General features: G+C 33.0%; 1 protein-coding gene across 1 annotated transcript in view; it reads right to left on the bottom strand.

Annotated features, from left to right (window-relative positions):
• The window catches only part of LOC111053283, a 34,457-nt gene extending 12,054 nt beyond the window's left edge, over window positions 1-22,403 (bottom strand). Inside the window, exons 1-10 of the mRNA XM_039422187.1 lie at window positions 22,195-22,403; window positions 21,322-21,417; window positions 18,882-18,933; window positions 15,716-15,780; window positions 14,850-14,910; window positions 13,799-13,893; window positions 9,731-9,847; window positions 4,364-4,447; window positions 2,400-2,745; window positions 381-984 (exon numbers count right to left, since the gene is read on the bottom strand). Coding sequence (XP_039278121.1) covers window positions 381-984; window positions 2,400-2,745; window positions 4,364-4,447; window positions 9,731-9,847; window positions 13,799-13,893; window positions 14,850-14,910; window positions 15,716-15,780; window positions 18,882-18,933; window positions 21,322-21,417; window positions 22,195-22,281 — 1,607 coding nt within the window. The 5' untranslated portion in view covers window positions 22,282-22,403. The remainder of the gene's footprint in view (window positions 1-380; window positions 985-2,399; window positions 2,746-4,363; window positions 4,448-9,730; window positions 9,848-13,798; window positions 13,894-14,849; window positions 14,911-15,715; window positions 15,781-18,881; window positions 18,934-21,321; window positions 21,418-22,194) is intronic.
• Window positions 22,404-23,535: the final 1,132 nt, after the last annotated feature.

The following is a 23,535-nucleotide window of genomic DNA, read 5'->3' as shown; positions in this document are numbered from 1 at the left end:
GCAGAAGTCTACTGTATTGTTGATTTGCAGAAGCTGAAGTCTTCGGGGTGATTAACAGCATTTAATTTGGATTTTTGTTTAATGATAATTATTAGTTCACCAGCATTTGAATAATTACAATATCTCAGTCCATCTGTGTTATAAAATTCCGTCTCATTCTTTGGCCAAACACTTAAAACAAGAAATTTTGAATTTAAGAAGATTGAAATCCAAATTAATAACAAAATTCCTCTAACTTATTAATTAAAACAAAATTTACTGCCTGTTAATTAAAGCTCACCTAAGAGTTTATGGGTGTTCAACATTTCTCTCATCACCTACTCACAAGCCTAGGGTTCATGTGGGCATTATCCTTAAAAAAGAAAATCTTGACAACTCACCAAAAATACTCCCCCTGTTGAAATGAAGCCTGCGCCCTTGAACTTCCTCTTTCAACTTGAGCTGAACTACCCTTATTGTACGAGCTTATTCTTTCTCCTGAAGCATCAGAGCCCTTTCCCATCACACCATAGTTCTGTCTCTCTCCAGAGCTCCTTCTCTCGTCATTGCTCTTTGTGACGTCATAGCTCTTGGTGACGTCATAGTTCCCCGTCGCTTCATCCTCCATACCAGTTCCTCTCTCACCGTAACCCTTCCCATCTCCCACCGATACACTACTCATCTCTTTGGCGAAGAAATCACTCTCTCTCTCTCCGTAGGCCGAGCTCTCTCTCTTGCTCCGACTTGACCTTGCATTGTCAGCGTTTTTGCAAGAGGCAGGCGGACGGTCCACGTTGAGACCCGAGGCGCGGAATTCGTTCTTGCACTTTTGAATCATGTTGCCAAGGTCGGACGATTGACCTTGAAAGGCTTGACCTTGAGAGGATATCGAATGTGAAAGGAAGGAGTTGGGGGGACTGAAGGGCAGGGTGTCGGAGGAGGCACGGGTGAAGGAGGTGGGTGCTTCGTGGGCGTTTTGTTGGGCTGAAATGCGGTCGAAACTTCCTGAAAATTTATGAAAATGTGTAAATTTCAATACCGGTACCTAATTCATCTTAATAATAAAAAATTGTCACTATAGGCACGAAGCGCCCCTTGCTCTTTCATAATTTCTCTGCAATCTTATATTCAGTTCTCAGGTAGGCCCACACTCTATCTAGTCTATCATTTAAATCTAAGTAGATTATTCTAGTAAGAAGTGCCAAAAAGCAATAAGGATAGGGCACCATCGTAGACTTTTATTACATTTTTGAATCAACGTTATTTTCTCAGAAAAACAAATCTCAGTGACTTAATATGTAGCCATCATTTTTGTTTTGGCACAAACAACATCTATATTATAATGTAATAGCTGAGTTCATTATCAGGTTCAGAGTGATCAGATTACAAATCAACCATATATATCCGCCCATGACACTGTATTGAATGGGAATTTCTACTTTCTGTCACAATAATGAATAATTTCTATTTATTCATAAGTTGAATCATGGTGGAGTGATGAGAGTGTTGTAAATAATGCATGTAAAATCATGTATTAAAAAATGTGTCAGAGAACATACGGTACGGTACCCTACCGTTCATTAGGCTAGCCTATATTTTATTTGAGTGGCGGAGGTAGGGTAGCAAAAAGGGGGAACATTTAGAGATACATGCATATCTAAACACTGCTACATTCTTTTCTACTTTCTCTGATAATCTCCACTTCCTGGTCGTGTGTTAATAATGGGAAGAATATAGTATTCTACATCCTTTTCAGGGTCTACAGTTTTCTGTGAAAACACCGCCGATTCATGAAGTTACATCACGGCAATATTATAGCCTACTAGTTATCAATTCAAATTGCATTCAATCTTCATTCTCATTAATCAATTTTGCATAATTTGTGAGATTTGTTGAATAATTAGCAACAGGCCTACTACTGTCATTGAATGTGAATGTTCAAGTGAATTAATTTATGAGCCAGAATTTATTGTAACATGAATAAATAAATGACTCTAATCTAATCTAATCTTCCTGCCCAACTTTGTTCTGACCCTATCTTCAGTGAGTCTGAAGATGTCAAACTTTTACATGGCAAAACGATCTCAACTACGAAAAATTGAGTAGCAATTCCACTTCCCTTGCAAGTGTACCGGTATCAATTCCAATAGAATTTCAGTTATTCTCCCATTTGCTATTCTAGATACAGTTTTTCCTTTCTTATTATTTTGTTAAAATTTGTTTTCTCTTCAACTTTTCATCTATTTGATTTATGAGATGTTTGAATTGTTTGTAACTCAGTAATGAATTGAAGGTGAGGGCCGTCTGCACCCCAACTCCGTCTCCCTAGGATTTAAATGAAGGCAGCAATTCAATCCAATCAAATTTCAACTTAATCCATAAATTATTTTCATATTTTGAGTATTTCGTCTTTTGAATACCTGGAGCAGGGCATTTGCCATCAGGACAGGACGAACCTCGATTATCGGTCGACCCTCGATTTGCTTTCGACCCTCGATTCCCTTCCTCCTGCAGGTCATCATCCTCAGTGCAAGCCAGCACCTCCTTAACCTCGTCGCTGACCCCCATGCAGTCGAGGTACTCCCTCTGCTGTTCACAGGACCAGTCGCAGGGCATCCGCCTCCTATAGGACTCGGCCTCCTTCATCAGTTTCGAGTACTCGAGGTACTTGACCCGGGCCAAGGGACTCGCTCCCAGACACTCCAAGTACTCCAGCTGGGTCTTACAGGGCAGAGTGAACGGGATCACCTTCTTGTAGCATTGAACCTACGGAAAAACAAAATGTGAACTTAATATGTAGGCTATTATAAAAAAGAGAGAGTAGGGTTGTGTTTGTTTGCATCAAAACATGTCAACTTGTGGATCACATACCGGAAAAACGGGAATGATTTAAATCTCCAAATTTCGCACATAGATTTTGAAACTATCAATCTCGTGCACCTCGAAGCCCGAATTTCAATTTCCCTTCTAAATTTTTCAGAATTCATGTTCAAATTTCATTCATGGGGCATGCATGAATATATTATAATTGAAATATACATACCATATGTTAATATAGAACTATAATCTAGACTATCTCTTCGAAACAGATTTTCAAAATTGGTAACTAATTTAATAACCAGTTTAATTTTGTCAGGTTGGCATTAAGTTGAGGGAGGTTTCTGAACAAGATTTGAGTTCGATCTGTCTCTTTATTAAGTTAGTACCAAGTTGAAAAACTAATTTATATATACTATAATAAAGGAAATATTTGGCTCATACATGTACGGGATAGGAGAATTATGTTTGACGCATCATCATGTCAAAACTGCTGGACTGAAATGAACTTGATATTTGATTCTCAATAATTAACCGAGGTTGGTTCTAGGTTCTAACTTCAATCTCTTCAAGATTCCACTCGGTCAATTTTTCAAGTTTTCAAATAGACCCTTGCGGAGCACGGGTTACCTGCTAGTGTATTATAAAATTGTTAAATCACTTTTTGCTATTAGAAAAAACGACTAGCAGTCAGATAGCAAAGATTTATAATAGCAAAAAATGATTTACTAATAAGCAGTTCGTGATGGAAAACAACATTGAAGAATATAAAATTGTGTTTTGCAGGAGGCAAAGTGATGAGACCACTATTTCTTGGAGCATTGCAGCTCAATAAAGAACACTATTTATTGATAACTTTTGTAATAAATTATATGATTTTTTGTGCAAAGCTGATTTAAATGTATGCCAAAAATGTTGTGGGACCCAGGGGTGCCAGGGGGATAACATTTTCCAGGTTTGAAGGTTCTCCTTCCAAAGTTTAATCTTTATTAATCGATACAATAAGTACCTTAATCATCAAAATGATAAGGAGAGAAAAAATAAGTAAACCTTGTGCTATTCCTCTCAGAAATTCAGATAAGGTTATACATTGTCCGGAATAGGTTGAGTCCTGTAGTTCTTCACTTCACAAAATTCCACAGTCCTTGATTATTTTCACGAAGTAGATTTCTAAATTCAGATGTTTCAAAACCGAACATGGAAGAAATATTTCACAAAATTTTGAAATGGGAAATATTCACATATTAAAGAAATAATTTTGCAGGACCAAAGAACAAACTCAATATTCTAAAAGCAATTATGTGTTTCGAATGATTTTGAGGTGGGTTTTTCCAGAGAAGTAGCATTGCCTGTGAATTTATTGTCACTTGCAGCTTTAATATGTATAAAACTATCAGTATTAATAACAATATAGTTATGTGAACACCGTACTCATAACTTGAACTCAGAAAGCTGAGTTCATTTATGAATAATCAGAGATCATGTTTGTTTCTCAACAGGATACCATTGTTATCAGTGTACATTTATCATCATAATATGCTATTAGTAGTAACTATTATTTTTTTACCTCAGACTCCAGCTTTCTCTCCTCCGCCAGTCTTTTAGCAGCTTCTCTTTCTTCTTTCAACTGTCTCTCAAGTTCTTCATCAATCTAAAAACAAATATAAATTTTCAAAAACAAATAGAAAAGTCTAAAAACAAATATAGTTGGGGAGTCCGGTCTCACAGGGTGTTAAATTATCAAATGCGATAACTGAAAAATAAATTCATATAAAATACTGTTAGGTATATTAATTTTCATACTGTAGTATACAGAGGTGCCCACAAGGGAGGGGGCATGGCGCAATTTGATAATGGGGCAAGATTTTCTTTTTAATTTCATGTCAACATTTTGAATCATGGCTAAAAAGTCAAGGTATCAAATAGAGATATCCTAATGTAGTTAATTTTAATACTTTTCCCACCTTTACAATGTTATATTTCGCTTATTATATTGTAACTCAATATAAAGCATAAAAAATACAATTGATAATTTTTTTTATGCAGGAATTTTAGTAATTTTAAGCCTATGAGTTTTAAGGTAAATCTTTGACAAAAATAAATTATAACTTCATCATCCACTATTATTCTGATTTCCTTTGCTTAATTTTAATTTTTAATGGTCCTGTGTTTGAGTTTCCTTGCTGTTGCAACCTAATTTTCTTAAAAGCACAATGATAAGTTAAATTGTAATGTACATTTTTTCTAATAATGATTTTAATTTCGAATGCGTCTTATGATGATATTAATGTCTCTGAAATGGGAATGCAATTATGAACAACATCGCAAACTCTAGTGAATTTGACAGAAGAAAAAAATTCTCTTGTCAAAAATTTGTGAAAAATATCAAATGAAGCCAATTTCAATCTTTCAAATTCACACCCTATTTACTACACAGTAATCAAGTAATTATTGTAATGCTTCATTACTTTTTTCTGTTTTGTATAAGTTAATAGTCCAGTCAAATGGTCGTTTTTCAGGAAACAGCCCGAAAGAATTTTTCGCGACGGTTCTATATGTATTTTGGGGTGCTGAATTCTAATCTGAAATTCGCTGACACGCCAGAGGGCGGCTTCACCCAGAAAACTCCCAAAAATCCCCAAATTTCGAACTTTTTTCAAATTTTCCATTTAATCTTGAGAACCTTTAACTTTTCGAGATAGAGCATTCTCAAAAATATTAAAGATAATAAAATTTCCAATAAATTGAGTGGTCGCGCAGAACTCTACGATTTTTGATTCCAGAGCTAAGAGTTTTCAAAAAAGGGGTATTTTTAAGGGGTTTTCAAAATTATGCAAACCTACCACTTCTACCCTATACAACTAGGATATTTTTCTAGTAATGATAGAAAGCCACACATCACGTGAATTAACAATATTAATTCTGAACAGGATTCCTTAGGTATTTTTGAATTTAATAGTGGTGGGAGGGGGAATACACACAAAATATAAAATCATGTCCTACAGCCAAAATTCAAATTCTCATTATAATACCTTTTCATGGCCTTCCTAACAAGAAAGAAACATTTCGGCTGAAATCACCTCACGAGGGTTATGTTCTATTATAATCACTCGTTAGATTTCAGTATTTCCTAGTGGGGGGCACACATAAGATACGTCCAGGATCAAAACTTTAACTTAAAACTTTTGACTGAATGATCTCATCTCCTCGTACTACAGCTCGTTCATATCAGCTCGTCAAGGCGTTGAAAATCATGTATCCTAAAATTTGTTTAGAAAATTGGAAATTCCTCCTTTAGTGTATTTTAGCCCATATTTCAATGCATAGAAAAATGACCGATTTCTATATTCAAAACTGTGTGTCTCGGTAACTCAAAATGATACTTGGTCTTAATTTAAAGAAAAGAATCTCCTCTTTTATGTGAGGTGAATGATTTTTGTAAAAATATAATCGTGAAGTAAGATACGTTTGTTTCAAAAAATCAATAAATTTATGATATTTTTCTCATTTTCACAGTCTCGACAGTTTTTCGATATAAACAGTAATGTAAGATCAATTAAAGGCAACTTATAGAGCATGAAATCTTCTCTCATTTAAGACCAATCGCAAGTTTCTATCATGTATCAAGTCTCATGTTTTAGTATCAAGTATCATGTATCATGTATCAAGTATCATGTTTCTATCATGATGGTATGCGCATGCGCAGGATATGTAAGCAGGCTCTAATATAGTTCTTCATTTAAACATTAGATTTAAAATTTTAATGGTGAATTTTCAAGTTTTACTTACGATATTGTGAATCACAAAGTGGTAGTTGCTGTATTGTGAAATTAATTTCCTGTGCACTGTGAGTTTTTTATTGGTGATCGGTGGTTTTATTTCTGACTATCTACTTAACCTAAGTTTCAACCAGCTAAACTGAGTAGACAGTGGTTTGTCATTGCACGTTTTCTCTTTTTCAACATAAATAAAAATCCGGGAACTTATCGAGTGACAGATGTATAAAGCTATATAAGAACAGAACTATTGTTTTCACTTTTGGACTGCTTCAAGTGATAAGATAAGGTAGTATAGTTCGTTTCTGAATTCGAGTGTTCTATTACCGCTAGTGAGTGCAATCAGCTGGGCGAACTTTCAAAATTTAGGCGGGAAATCTAGTATCCTAGCAACCTGTAGATTTGTTTATGCGTAGTTCTGATCGAGCCACCGCGGTGGGAGGTTTTGAAATTGAACAATCAACTCTGCATTCGGTTACTTTTTTTTCGGTAACTAATTGGCAGTGTGACAGTTATTTGTCAGGTGGAAACATTCTTCACATAGGCGATAAGAGATAAGAGATTATCAGTATCAGATACTCCGGTAAAGAATTTAAGAAACTTTGTTATTTCCCCTACTTTCATCTCTCCGTCTTTTGAGGGTCACCTGATTGTTGATATGAACATGTGTTGATCTTGTCCAATACGTATATGGACTATAACTTTTCATTATAGATTTAATGAGTTATATTTATATCATATTAAATGAGTGACATGAGCTCGACAATAAAATCGTATAAAACAACCAAAGGCCACCCGGCGATCCTGTATAAGGGTTTAAAATTTCGAAAAGCTTCATCAACAAGAGTAAGGGTGATGTATGGAGATGTCTGACGAAAAACTGTACCGTATCACTCGTAACGAGCTCTGGCTTGTCTATTGTGCGTGATGTTTCGGGGGCGCACTCACATGACACATCGGAGGGCATAGAAAACCAAGTGCTAATCTCTACTCCTGTGAAAGAAGCACATGACGACACCAATGATGCGTTCTTGGGAGAACTACAACAGGAGAACGAGCAGTTGAGGGAGCGGATTGAGGTACTTGAGAAGCAGTGGAGCGCCGCCATAGATCGTTCGATGGAGTTAGACATCCGTTTAATGAATATGTCATGCAGCGAGCCAAGGGGGCAGGACAAGAGAGCGGAGAGCAGCTCACTAGACGGTACTCTCATGGATCGGCTTGGACGTTTTCTCAGAACAGAGCTTATCGCTGATGCCGACATGGACTGTTTCTGTAATTTTTTAATGAACTCTTATCCAGGAAGTCATATAGTTTTGCCTAGTGTAACTAGTATGATCATTAACGATAGACATTCTGATATATCATTTCTGAATGAAATAGTAAAAAATAATAATATAATTGCATTTGTGATGAGTGATAGTAAACAGGACGGATGCACCGATGACGGTTGGTCAGGCTCTCATTGGAGTGTTGTAGTGTTTGATAAGATCTTCAATAGGTTTTTCAGTTTTGATTCTCTCGATAAATATAATTATAGATCTGCTGAAGATTTGGTAGGGAGGATTGGTACTGATTTCAATTCAGAAAAATTAGTTACTATGCCTTGTCCACGTCAAAATAATAGCTTTGATTGTGGTGTATACGGTATGCATTGTATTTTGTTGAAGAGGTGTTTCAGTTTCGATCAAATAACACAGTTACAAGTTTAACCGAGGGTCTCTCTTTGAATGATAAATTTAATTCTGCTAATTATAGATGAAGAATGTTGAATAATGCATGTGAGGTTCTGAAACCAGTCTCTTTCAAACAAGGGACGGTTGTCAATCAATCCAATAATAGAATAGTAAAAGAAGGAGTACTCAAGTCCTCATGTACTAAGGGGAAAAAAATTGCAAATGATGAGAGTTGTACTAGTGATAAGGTAGACGGAAATTCTAGTAATAAGAATGACGGTAGTGTAATCAGAGTTTATGGAAGTAGCCACAGCCGAGATCTAGTGCATCATTTTGATGAGTCCAAACTGGGTAAACGAGTCAGCGGGTTTGTCATGCCAGGAGCAAAGTTTGAACCTATTTCCTCCAACATAAAGAGTGAATCTCATAGTTTCTCTAAGGATGATCACATAGTTATTATTGGGGGTGGCAATGATGTGTATTGCAATCAGGCAGCGAAATTTCTGAGAGGATTGATTACTCTTCTTCAGCTATTGACTTTTACAAAAATATGTATTAGTTTCCACTTTACCGATCAGACATGACCTTCCTGATTGGTCTTGTGTTAACAAGGAAATTGAGAAAACTAATAATAGTCTCAAAAATAATATCAAAAAGATACTTTATTTCTATTTTAAAAGAGATAAGAAACGATGGTATATATTTCTACAATATTATGAAAACAGAAAGAATTCCTCACAAGACAAAAGGTAAATAATGTTCGTTGGAAGATTAGAATGTAAGATGTGAATTTTATTGTCATACACTGACTATAATGTTAAAAACTAAAGGGTTGGGAATTGGGGTACTTTGGGGGGGACATTACACTTGGATTGGGGGGGGATGGCCATTGCCCTTGGGGGGGGGGGGGGCTGGGCACCCCTGGTAGTATATAAATGTTATAGGCTGATAGCCGCTTTTCAAATTCCAAATGTATTTTCCCCCATCTAAAAATTCATAAATACAGTCACATAGCCTAATATCTACAAGAATAATATAAATCATAATTGTACAAAAAAACTTCAATCAATACCGTATTGATTATAATATTATCAGGCCTGTAGTATCGTATATCATTGGCGGGGCGAGGTGGGATCTTCCCGCGCAGAAGGGACTCTTCACCAACAAAAGCCATAAGATCAACTTATACAGGCTTATATAGTATTATGGTGTAGAAAATTGAAATGGACATAACCTATGAATAATATTTGGACAATTTGAAACTTAATTAGGAAATTGAAGAAGTTTTGGGCAATAGCCTGTTTTTTCTTTTCCGATCATTGTATTGTTTGTGCTGACCTAATAAATTAATAATATTGAGTGTCAGTAACTAATAATGTTTTCTTAGACCTATAAGTGTTTATATCGCAGTTAGTTCCACTGCAATTGACCAGTTTTCAAAGACTAGATTACAGGGATAGTGTGATGAATATAGGCACTCACAGGCTCAAAGCATTGAGTGAATACTGGATCCCTGTAAGGTGTCAATTTTTCTGGAGCAGGCTTCAACTGATCAGGTCTGTTTCTAACATACTGTTGGATCTTTTCTCTGAGATTCGTCTGTAACAAACAATGAATAGAAATAAATAATGTTTATTTCCCAAAAAACTAAAACTACCACATCGATTACAGAAAATATTAGTTAGCTTACAATTACATACAATAATAGTAAGTTAGTTTCAGAATTTCTTGTTGTCTTCTTCATGTTTAGTGATTTCTGTGTGGAAATATTGAAACACTATAGCCTAGGCCTATTCCAAACAATATAGAAACATTATAAAAATAGAAATATTTAAACAATTTTAGTAAGGGTTGCCATGCTAACAATTTATCCTAAATAGGTTGGATAGCATTTCTCACCTATTAACCTAAAGGAAGTTATCGGCTCCAAAATGGTAGATTCTTGATAAATTAAGAATGGATCTATTGCTTATGAATAAGAAATCCAGTTTTCAGAGCAAATCAACTTATAATCTTCATAAGAATTTTGGCAATATACAACACAAATCCACAAAACAATACCTTACACACTTAAACATCTAGCATCATTACAAGCTAAAAATACTTATCCATTTATATAGTTGAAAACAATGGCTATAGGCTTGTAGACACATAAATCAAATTATACAAACTTAGAACACCATAGAACTGTTCAAATCTCAAATTAAAATATTATAAATTTCAATTAAACAGAAAAATATTCAGAGAGCACAAAACACCTTCATAGCCAGCCATCATTTTTTAGAGAGAGCCTCACAAGTACAGAGCAAAGCCACACCTTAAACCAGTGACGACGTTATGAACACGTCATTGATATTAAATTCCAAAAAATTATAAATTACGAGTTTAGAATTTACATTTTACATTTGTTCTCAATAAAACTTTATTTCGAAGCTGTTATTTTAAATTTATATATCCTCTATATTTATAATGATCTGTTAATTCTGTTAACTCTGTTTCGGTGATACCATGGAATGTGCAACACAAATATTTACGATAAATTCTCAGTTAAAAGTTGTCCGCATATCGATTACTCTGACATTTACTATCAAGTTTTATAGATCTTGAATTGAAGATTCGATTTTAATCGAGAAAAAATGTAATATTACAGGGTACCTCCCAGGTAGCACACCTACGTGTTTCCAACGTTGAAATTTGGTTGTTGAGGTTGAATAACCGTTAGCGGTTGAATTTTTCAACGTTTTAAATGCAACGTTGATTTCAACGGTTGATCTATCGTTGAAAACACGTTGAAAACGAGCTTCCAATTCCACCACTCACAGCGCTACAGTAGTCCTTACACAAAAACAGATCTATCAACGACGATCGACTGATCAACGCCATTTCATGTTTGAATTCTCATCACATTGATGAAAGCTGTGAACTCTTTTAGAAGAGTTTACCTATTCCACTTTGACTTGGTAAGTTTATTTAATTTATTATTCTTATTTAAAAAATGATATTGTTTGGTGATTTATTGTCTAAACTTCAAAACAAATATTGTGTGTTGAACATAATTATGTTTACATTTGAGGTTAGGGTTAGGTAAGTTATATTATGTTTTAAATTAGAGGGCTCTAATTTAATATAATTATTAAAAATTAATATAATACAATAAGCTTGGTTTTAAGTATTTTACATGTAGCCTACTACTTAACTTCCAAATAAATTACTATTACTTTGATTCCTGCACAAATATTTTCATTATGCTATCTATGTATTGTTTTTGTCACAGGACTGCTTGTGTTGAGAAATTCCATCGAACTTAATATAATAACACTGAACTTAATATAATATAAATCACTTAACATCAAAGTGATTGCTTTTAACAAGTTCAGTAATTAACTCGGTGATCCAAGAAATTGAAAACGGGTGTCCGGAGTTCAGCTCATAAATATTAACATTTTCCAAATATCGTCATTCCATGGTGACGAAATTTAGCTTAAACTTGTTCATTTTAAAATTAAATTTTCAATTAATTTATGCATGTTTACAACCCATATAGTCAAGGATATTTTTGATTAATTCATTGTGATTTTAAACTTTTGGTCTAGGTTTACAAAATTTAGTAGGCCAATAAAAAATGGTTGAAATATCGGGATACAACTGTTTTTTTCATAAAACTAAGTATGTACCTACAGTAACTATTAAATTTTACTCATAAATTAAAAAATAAATTTCTACCGTTTTTATATAGAGCCTTATTTGTTTACTTCTATAGGCCTAATGAAAGAGGAGTATTTCAAGTTAAAATTCGTCTATGCTATAAAATTTGGAAACCCAATATTCTTACTTTATTCTTAGTTCTTTTGAATGTTTGAACGAACAGCTGGTGTGACTTTCTCGTCTGACTATTGTATAGTAATGGACTATTTTTATCTAAAAAACAGTCATCACCTCGCCTTGTATTCAAAATATCAATGTGTGTAACAAAATATCAAATGTATAACATTATTAGATGTGCACTGAGAAAAATTTCTGTACTTGTTGTTAAAAGCAATTCCCTTTTAACCATGCAACATCTGTATCAAATAATAACTCCTATGTAGTGGCAAAATTTCATCTGCCTTCATATTATAGAATTTCTTATTAAAATTTATATTACCTTATGTTTCAGATTCTATCAAAAAATCTTGTGGGTCGACTGTGGGCATTGAGACCCAAATTGAAGACGCTATTAAGGATTGGCTAAAATATGCGGCAGAGTATTTTCAGTGGAGAAAAAACAATCTAATTTCGTCGGTAATTAAAAAGTATTATGAAATGAAAGTGGAAAGTTATTTTGAAAGTCCCTTTCTATTGAAACACTGTAATAGAATATTTGTTTCTCTATTGCATGAATCACAAACTATCATCATACCTGAAAACTAAAATGTAGGCGGGTTTATACGATGCCAATTGACAAGATAATAATATTGTCTTCTGAAATTTATAGCTGGTGTAAAGTATCAATTGAATCTTTTAATTCTAGAACCATCACCTAGGCATAGCTAAATAAAAACTAATTGACAATTATTATTGTTTTGCCAATTGGCATAGTTTAAACCTGGCATAAATGTCAAGTAAAAATTTAGATATATATTATTTCCTAGAAAGAATTGAGCTATTTTTGCTCACCACAGATAAAATTATCATACTAAAAATTCAAGATTTTTAAACAACTGCTGAATTCTTGAAATAATAGTTTTAATTTATGTTTCTTACAGACATAAAATGTTTTTGAGCTTGGCAGAGTATATTAAATTACCATGGTAATTTGGTTGTAACCATCTTAGTTCTTTAAACAACCTTTCATCATACTATTTTTGTGGATCAAAATTGAAGTAATATGGAAATAGAAAGAAAAATAAAAATCTCAGTATCCTTTTTGAATCATTTAAATAATGATTAATAATAGTGATTAAATAATTCAAAAAGGATACTGAGATTTTTATTTTCCTTTCTATTTCTATAAAAAGTAGCCCTATACAGAAAAGAGATGAATATGGTTTTTATTGTGTGTTTTTAATGTCAACTTACCAATGTACCGCATTGCAGGGTAATATTTCTGTTACATGAAATCATATGTAAATAAATGGAAATATGATTTCGTATTTTCATCTCTTTTCAAATGATTTTAGAAATATTACCATGTAATTGATAAGGTACCGGTTCAAAAGTATGGCTAATTCAACGTCTATTTATAGACTACATTCTCTCACAAAATTGCTTTGCTAGTATGAGAAAAGTTGTTTGCCAGCAGTGATTGCGTGGTCAAGAATTTTTATCAAACTGAAATCTTGAAGTAGTACCGTATTTAAAAAAGGCCTATAAAAATCCTCGGTTTTTCGGAATTGAGAATCAATTTGCAAAATTTCAAGTTGTTTGTCCAGTAGTTTAGACGTGATGATGCGTCATTCGTTAATTTCCTATCCCGTAGCCTACGTGTATAAGCCAGTGTTCTTTTCTTTATTATATTATAGGTGGATAATATGAGAAGACAAAGAAATAAGATTGAAACTGAATACTTACAACAGTGGTAGGGTTCTTGCGATATTTGATTGGCTTGTAATGCCCTCTCTTTCCATTGGCATAATCATACTCTTCATCGTCACATTCCTCCTCAGCTGTGAATAGAACAATTTTTGAGGTATTTAGATAAAATCCGGATAATGATAGGATTGAACCGTAAAACCGTAAATGAATAGATATACAGTCATTCCTTCTAATAACGTTATCCATGAAGGCTCAACTCACACTTACGCGACTCAGGTCGAGAAGAGACTCGACTCTAGTGGAGAGCATGTGTTTCCAAATGGTGACACTCAGACCAGTCGACTCTAGTCTCCGCGACGTCACCATTTGGAAACACATGCTCTCCACTAGAGTCGAGTCTCTTCTCGACCTGAGTCGCGTAAGTGAGAGTTGAACCTAGGCTACTTGCTTTGTTGGTAGAAAAATGATTCCATGATAGGTACTCTTTTGTTTTTAGAAACTTTCCCATGTAAAACAAAAAAACAACCAGTCTCGTTGTATTGAATCCATTTTCAAGTTTTTAATAAACTATTATTTACTTCTAATAAACAGAATAATATCTTCAAATATCATTTTATTTTGTGTTTTATATAAAAAAGTTTTCAAAAACAGAAGGGTTGACTATCATGGAAATATAACTGAACCGTCAATTTTAAACAAATTTAGTGGATTGATACTTCATAACGTTGTTTAGGCTACTGTATGTCAATAGCAGAGAATTAACTGAGTGGATCTGACTTCTAATATAATGAGAAGAAAAAATAGTGTGAAAAGTTGATTGAATAAATTTTTTACAGTGATACCATATATAGAATAAGCAATCTACAACTATTCCCTGGTAATACAGTAATAGTACCGTAGATACCCTACTGGAACTCACGTCAAAATCAAAGGATTAAAAACACTACTGATTGAATCTGACCTCTTCTGATTCAATAAGGGAGAATATCAATGTAAATGTTAGGAAATTTATCTCCATCCTACTTGAACTGTTGATATTATTCATTATAATAAATTATATTATTATAATACATGAAAAAGTAGTTACCATTCATCAAATCCTGATTTGCAAACTCTTGTATAGCATTATCACAATCTTCATCAGGCAACTGTGGGAAAATGTTATGAATTATATTATTATATTACATAACAAAAACATCACTAAAAATTAAACAATAAATTATTTGGTAGCTTTGTGCTCTCAAGTTTCATAGATTGAGGAACTTCTTTCAATAAATGGAATGTGTCATGGTTTTTTGTCAAGGATTATTACAATTTAATAATATTATTTGAGTACGGTATAAAATTATTCCAATTGATATTTCAGTCATAATCACAAATAATTTCTCTATAAATAACAATTTATTTTTATTTGAGAAAAACCTTTATTGCAGATAATTATATCTGATAATTTGGATCTGTGCCTGTGTAGGAAAAGTCATATCCATTTTTCCTTGCTATATCATTTTTAAATGGGTGTGAGATTTGATTTCCAGTATAACATATAGAAAATAATTTTCCAAAAGATTCCAAAAATATAAGAGCATATCATCAGCAGAGTGTATATTAAATTGAACACTGTGTTCGAAAATGCCAAATTTTTCATGATTAAATTTTAAAAAAATATATTCTCTTCTCCACTGGTCACTTTTTATTCTTACAGATCCCATCAGGGATTTCGAAGCTCAAGGCATCATCTTCAGTTGAAGAAACACTGATATTGCTGAAAATTGAAAAATGAAAATACTGAAATTGATACATTTTTTCAGTTTAAAATACTCAAGTTATTTCTTCAAACTTCATTTGATAATGATATTGTTCTGCAGTTCCTATCTGTCATTCAATGATTCTGCCTCTATTTTTTAATTTATTAGGTCAAAATATTTCAAAAATGTGCAAGAATCTTATACTTACTTCACAAACGGTTCCTGGTAACTTGAAAGTACAGCTTTTTTTGCCTGTGGTAGAACTCCTTCTGACTGGAATTGAGAAAATAATTGTTACTATTATAAGTTGCAATAATATACAAGAGGACCTCAAGATTGCAAATTGTGTATTATTCAAATTATGAACTTTACATAACCTCTGGACTGTTCATTTTGAATTAAGGTTGAACGCTGTTGTGGGTCATAAGCCTGTTGTTTTCATCTGGATTTATCCATCGTCTATGAATAAATAAATTAATTAATAAATTCTGTAGAAGCAGCATTGCCTAATGTCTATGTATGTACTGTTGTCATGTGATATTCTACACCAAAAACATTTTTATCCCACATCAAATCATGTCCAATAAGGAGAATTATAGGTGGGGTATATACTGTATAATAACTATTTTGATTGAGTAGTGCCGTGTCAACAAATTTTATCCAAATAGGTTGGATAGCTTTCACCTATCATCTAAGGAGAGTCATCGGTTCCAAATGAGCTAATATCTTGATAGATCATGAATGGATCTAATGCTTATATGAATAAGAAATTCAGTTCAGAGCAAATCTATAGTTTTTATAATACTTGGGCAATTTACAACAAAAATTCACTGAACAAAACCATTTGATATTTGAACAGAAAATTCTTACAAGCTAAAAATACTTATCTCTTCATATTGAATTCATTTGTTTGGCTACAGACTTCAAAATTATATGACACATTCAACACACATTTAGAAAATGATAAAATTATTCAGATCTCAAATAAAACATTTTAAACTTCACTTAAACAGAAAATTTCCAACAGGACAAGAACGATTCTATTTCAGCCAGCAGTCATTTTTCCTGAGAGAGCTACATAGCTTGCTTTCTCAAAGGACATAGGTACCATAAAAACGTCATCAATGCCAACCTCACTGATAAAGAATACAACTCTACAAATTTCATTCATTATACTTAATAAAACTTTATTTTAAATTTATTTAACCTTTATGTTGTTTAGAATTATCTGTCAATTCAGAAATATAACTTCATTACAGTAGGATGTTCAACACAAGTGTATCTGATGAATTCCAAGTGAAAGTTTAGTCCTCATATCGATTACACCGATATTTGCTATCAAGTGTTATTAATATTTTGAATATCGAATTGAAGATTCAATTTCAATCGAGAAAAAATGTAATATTACAGTAGGCTACTTTATCTATGTAGATTACAATATATGGTAGTTATACACTTATATACAATAGCTTACAATACAGGAAAATTATAGAATTTACATAATATAGACTAAGAAATTAATTATTGAACTGTCTATGATATGAAAAAAGCAATTTGGAATAACTATGGATAATATTGTAATGCATGAACATAAATTGACGGAGCTTTGGACATATCAATGTCCATTCTTTGGAAAGGATATTCAAAATATCCTTCCCACTAACTTTCTACTTAGTTAAGAGAAAAATGGATAGAATTATTTATTGATATTATGTTTGTGTATATTTTAGCTGAGACAAATATTCTATAGTGAGGTCCAAGTTATAATGGCAGTGTTCGATTAGCAATGGTATTGCCATCCTTGTCTATCATTCAACAAAGCGGTTAGCGCTATCTTTTTCTCGCTTTACTCTGTTGCCAGATCGTCTTTTAACAATGTCAAATTGATAATTAGTTTACAAAATAATTCATCTTTATTATGAAAATTCATTATGAAATAATTGAAAAATATAATTGATTGTTTTAAACGAGAATGAACCGTTAATATTACATCAATAAACCTGTATCAGCTACCGTCTATAGAAAGTATTGACATGACAGAGGATTGGCAACGTTGCTCTCCTATCTTTCTCCACTGCCATTATTACATGAACCTCACTATCTTTATTCTTTGATACTACCTAATTAGGTTGTAGGTTATGATATTGAAATATTTTGTAAAAACTATGTCTTGGTTATATTTACTAGTAGTTCTGTGAACAGTAGACCTCACGCATTTATAAACCAGTCTCCTCCAATACTGTCCATCAGAGTAAATTCTGTCCTTTCCTGTCATGTCGGCAAGATATCGGTGTGACAGCTATGCTGCTATCATCAAAAGCTTACTGAGATGAAAGCAGAGAAAAGCTCCGACAAGTTATCAATTGCATGCCTCACTGCGTGCAATTAGTAGTCCACACAACAGCTGATATTTTACTAAGTTACATTGAGATATTAAATTGCATGCAATTAATAATCCACTCGACAGCTGATTTATCATGAATAATTCTATAGTCTGATTTTTACGGTAATATTGGCGTTCGAAAGAGACTCCTTTCCTTTTTGTATTATCCTCAAAATGCAAAATTTCAAAAAACCTTACATAAACGTCGACGCAAAATTCAAAAAGGAACATAGGTACCTGTCAAATTTCATGAAATCTATTGCACTGTTTCGCTGTGAATGCGGAAAATATAAACATAAACAGAAATGCAAAACCATCGAATTGAATCTTAGACCTCACTTTGCTCCGTCAAAAATATAATGAATATGGTATGAAATACTAATATTCCATACTGCTTGTAGGTTGTTTGTACAACTACTTCTACTTCTATTTCTACTTCAACTTGGTTGTTTGTACAAGTAAAAGTAAGGGAGATACAGTTATTTACTACATTTGTTTTCCTACAACTGCTCGTAAAGAAAGAATTTACATACTCAATTCTCCTTGTAAAACAGCTTATTTCTGAGGAGAATCTACTTTTTCGCTCGCCAACCATCTGCTCATGCACAGTAGATTTTCTTTACGCCCACAAATCATTCGCGCATGTGCAGAAGAGTTTCTTTATGCTCGCTAATCAGCTGATGATAAGCAGCTCGCCAAAAGACAAACCACTCTCGGTCAGATCTTAACCTAAAAAGTTGGTAATTGTACCGATTCTACAGCCATGATGGATATCAGTGTAGACAAATTATTATAAACTCCGCCAGATATAAGTGATTTAACAGGTTTGTGCAGTTGTAGAAGAAAATTTGTATGTAATTCGCGCATAATGCTTCTTTATCGCTCTTGCAAAATTATCACGCTCTGCTTCACGTCGCGTGATAACTGTTTTGCGCAAGCGATAAAGTCACACATTACACTCTTAATACATAAATAGCTATTTCAGACTCACAATTATGTGGTGAAGGAACACTTTTTATAGATTGTCCAGTACTGCAATCATCCTGAAACACAATTTTGCTACCATGAAATCACATAGGTATTTGAAAGGATAGCATACATTGATATGACTGATAATAATTTTGTGTGGATATCCCTCACATAATAAATTCATAAAATTGTAAATATAAAGATAAATTTTTATTTATTTATTTATTCTTACAAAAATCTGGGAGTGCAACAGGCATAGAAGCCCAAACGCACTCATGAATACAGGAAATAAATTATTAAAAAAAAAAATATATATATATATATATAAATACTAGTAAAGTACGGTAATAAAAGAGAATGATTAAAATGGTACATGTTGTGCCGAGCACTATTTTTAATCCAGGCATTTTCCCAAGTTATAATAGTAAATTTAATATGCAATAGACTAGAGCCATTATTGTGAATGAGTTAGCAAAATAGATTATTTTCTCTCTCTATTATGAACGGCCATGACTTCGAGTTTCCCAGGATAGATATTTGAAAATGGTGGCTCCGAGTCATCGAGGAATGTCTCTAAAACTTAGCCTTCCTGTTGCGACATAGAGTGCGATAAGGAGTAAAATAGCATGATATTAAAATTATATCCAACTACTGATTTTGCAGTTACTATTTGGTCTTAAGGCTCTAGAAGCCACGCGGCGATTGGTCAAATTGATTCCCTTCGCCCAATAGGAGAACTGTTTCTAAATACAGTAGTGGGGCTATTCCCCAGCCAAGAGACCAGATTACATTTCGGAGGATTGATTGATTGATTTTTATTATGACGTGCTAGGTCTCCATAGACCCGTTGCACTAAACAACAGAACAATACAAAACAAGTAAATTAAACAATATACAACAGTATTCAAATGAACAAGAATATAAGTATTACAAATAAAAACAGTTAACTGTTGGAAGTTAAAATAGAATTAAATTAGATAATATAAATAATAAAGATAATTATATTAACAAGTACAATACAACAGTACAATACAAAACAAGTAAATTAAACAAGATACAACAGTATTCAAATGAACAAGAATATAAGTATTATAAATAAAAACAGTTAACTGTTGGAAGTTAAAATAGAGGATACTTCCTGACTCTAACCCGTTCGCCTGCATGAATTGAAGTAGTATAGACTCAGATTCATTTTCTAGATGTGTTGGCCTACTTTAAAATTCTAAAAATTTCTTCAAAATTATTTTTATCTTATTACCTTCATAGAGGTTAGGCACAATGTGAAAACAGACAAGAAAAAAGTATTATAGCTACTTGGAGAAAGAAAAGATTAATATTAATGTTAGGTAATGGTAATTGATAAAACTGAATTTTGATTATTCAATAAGATCAACTATAACCACATAAAACAACAACATTATAACCTACGTATTACATATGGTTAATTCTAAGAGAAGTGGTAAAAGAACTAGAGAAAAAATGGAGCAGAAGGGAAGTGGAAAAAATATTAAAAGTAAGTTAGTGGAAAAAGGGTGACCATGGATAGAACAAAGAAATGATAGAGTGTGTGATTGAGAACCAGTTGTGAAACAGAGTAAATAAAGAACAACAGGTCTATATTACTCCTCAATTGAAGAATGGTGACATTTCTCTCTTGAAGCTACATTTAGACAAGGAGAAGAGATCCACCTGACCATCACAGCAGATCGAGGAATATACGAGGAATACGATTCATTGGTGAGTAATAATGACCAACCGTGTGACATCTACAGATTGAAAACTCATGCCGATTACGATTATTGAAGACAGGAACCCTAAAATTCAGCCTTGCCAACCGATTAGGACTGCTCACGGAACTGTTCACAAGACCATAGAAGAATAAACAAGAAAGTACCTTCCGTCTGGATGCCAAAGTCTAAAAGCCGAACATGCTGCGCCTCGGTCTTATTTTGAATAATTATCACATAGATATACACAAATAGATAAATCACATAAGAGTCACATAGTGTTCCGTTCTTGATTTTCATCAATATAGCCTAATGTCATCTATTAAAGCCTTTAAAAAGGCCTTCCCTGATTGGCTCTTGTGAAATTAATCACGGTTAAAATTTAACCGGCTTTTGTGCAACCGGGCCTTACTGTGTAAAGTGATTCATGATTGAGTTTTCATTAAATTAATTCAATTTTATTGCAAATGGATGAAATTATGTAAATGTGTTTGGAAAATTATTGAGTCTGAAAACTTAGTCATTCATGATCTAAGAACTGTAATCTGGAATTCGAAATATTCATTTGAGAGAATAATTATTTGCGAAGTTATACATTCAAACATGCTCCTATTCTCAGCAGTTCACTCGAAACTCTCCAGCCTAATAATTTTATATTAATGTCTGATAATTATAATATTGCTTTTTAATTTTCTCTAAAACCAAATGACGGATATATTGCATCTTGAGTGCTACCTGTTGTGCATTATTGTTTGAAGTAGATTCAAAATCATCCTTGATCGTATCACGCTTCTGAGAGTTACAAGAGCAAGACATTTCAGGATTTGGTGCCTGGAGAGAAAAAAATAAAATCAGACTACAGAATAAAATATCTTTTAGATTTTGTTTGCATAATATATAATATATCTATTGTTAAGAGGTTGAAACTCACCAATACGCAGGGGTGCCTTGAAATTCATGGGTGGAACCGGTTCAGCTGCTTTTTTTTTAAATACGTGAACTTTGAGAGCATATTCAAATATATAGCACAAAATCACATACAACTATAAGGGGGACTGACTCATCAAAATCAAATTTTGTGGGGTGTCCCAAAAAGATTAGCAGTAGTGTTTAATCTGACTATAATACTGATAACATTTTCTCAGGTTTCACAATTTATTTTTCGGGGTATGGTAGAAAAAGCTGCTGTTTTTCTCTATAACATTCAGAACGGATGCATTGGTTAGGTTTAGTGGGGAAGGTGCTCCCTGCAATAAGTGACATTTCAGACTTTTGTTGGTCTAACCGAATATTTTGTTTTGTTTTTGTAGCTATATCTGTGTTTATTTTCATCCAACTATTCAGTAACATAGATAAATTTCGAGTATTTTAAGACGAGAAAAAGTTGAGAAAACCTGATTCTGATCCATCTATTTAGGAGCATGAATAAGTTTCGAGTTTGTAAGAAGGAAATGTAGGAAAATACCTTATCCTTATCCATCTATTCATGAACATAAAAAAATTTAGAGTTTTGTGGAATAACAATTTGGAAAAGACCTGATTCTGATCCATCTATTCAGAAACATGAATAAATTTCGAGTTTTGTAAGAAGAGAAAGTTGAAAAATACCTTATTCTGATCGAAATTTTCAAGCTGAGTAGAGCTTCTCCTCTGGGAGGAAGACGATCTCCTCTGACCTTCTCCACAATTCTGCATCTCAATATTGTCTGCTCCAGCATTAGTTGGCACTATATTGATCTCATTGCCAGTTTTCAACGTTGTCTCACTACTATCAACTCTCTCACTGACCAGTTCTTTTGTACTGGCGGAATCTGAAAATAAAATTCAATACCGTACTCTATTATTTGTTATATTCAATACTACTTATTATATGCAATACTCTATTTATTTAATCCATTACTCAAACGATTTACATCTCAATTGATTTAAAATTCAATAGGTGGTACTCCAATAATTCTTTGTTTAACAATAATTGATATTCCATTCTATTTATATTACATTTTCAAATTATTGCAGTATTGTCTGTAATCTGAAAATAAAATTTAATAAGTGGTACTCCAATTACTCTTTATTCAAAACTGGGTATTGATTTTTTATTCTATTTATAATATCATATTCAATTATTATTGTCTCTGAAAATAAAATTCAATAGGTGGTATTCCAATAACTCTTTCTTCAACTATTGATTTCCCATTCTATTTATATTATCATATTCAAATTATTATTGTCTGTTCTCTTTAAACTGAAAATAAAATTCAATGAGTGAAAAGCCTACTCCGATATTTTTTTGTTTAACAATTGATACATCATTTTATCAGGCCTATATTTCAGTATCATATTCAAATTATCATGGTCTGTAATTTGAAAATAAAGTTTGTTGTGGTTCTCCAATAATTCTTTATTCAACAATTGATTACCTATTCTATAGGCTATATTGTTATACTCAAATTATTATTATCTTAGTCTGAGTAGAAAAGGGCTATAAATTGATAATTTTGTCAAAAGGTTTTATCATGCTAATATATGCTCCAAACCCTTTGGGAACTATAATATCATAGAGGAAAGATATCACAAGAGGATATCCCGTGGTATAGCGCGTTCATGATCTAATTTCCAATGTTACCTCAAGCTGACAGTCCTAACCCCTAATACTGTACCGTACTTCTTTTTCGTTAAGCTTATATTTGCTAATGTCTCAAACATCTCATCACATGTAGGCTATGTGACGATGGTAGTCTCTCATACTGTTCCGTTCTTACACTCTTTACCTCTAGAAAATACTAATAATAGACAGTAGTGGACAGTAATTGGCTTGAGTTGACAGATTCTGAAAATAAACTACCAATACTATGATATAATACTAATACCAATATCTTTAGGCTCTATTATTTCCTCTATATGCTTATACTGACTTGCATACTATGCATACCTTAGTCTTATTTCTAGAAC

This window comes from Nilaparvata lugens, chromosome 2 (assembly GCF_014356525.2).
Source record: "Nilaparvata lugens isolate BPH chromosome 2, ASM1435652v1, whole genome shotgun sequence".
NCBI lineage: Eukaryota > Metazoa > Arthropoda > Insecta > Hemiptera > Delphacidae > Nilaparvata > Nilaparvata lugens.
This window is presented reverse-complemented; position numbering and strand designations above follow the sequence as displayed.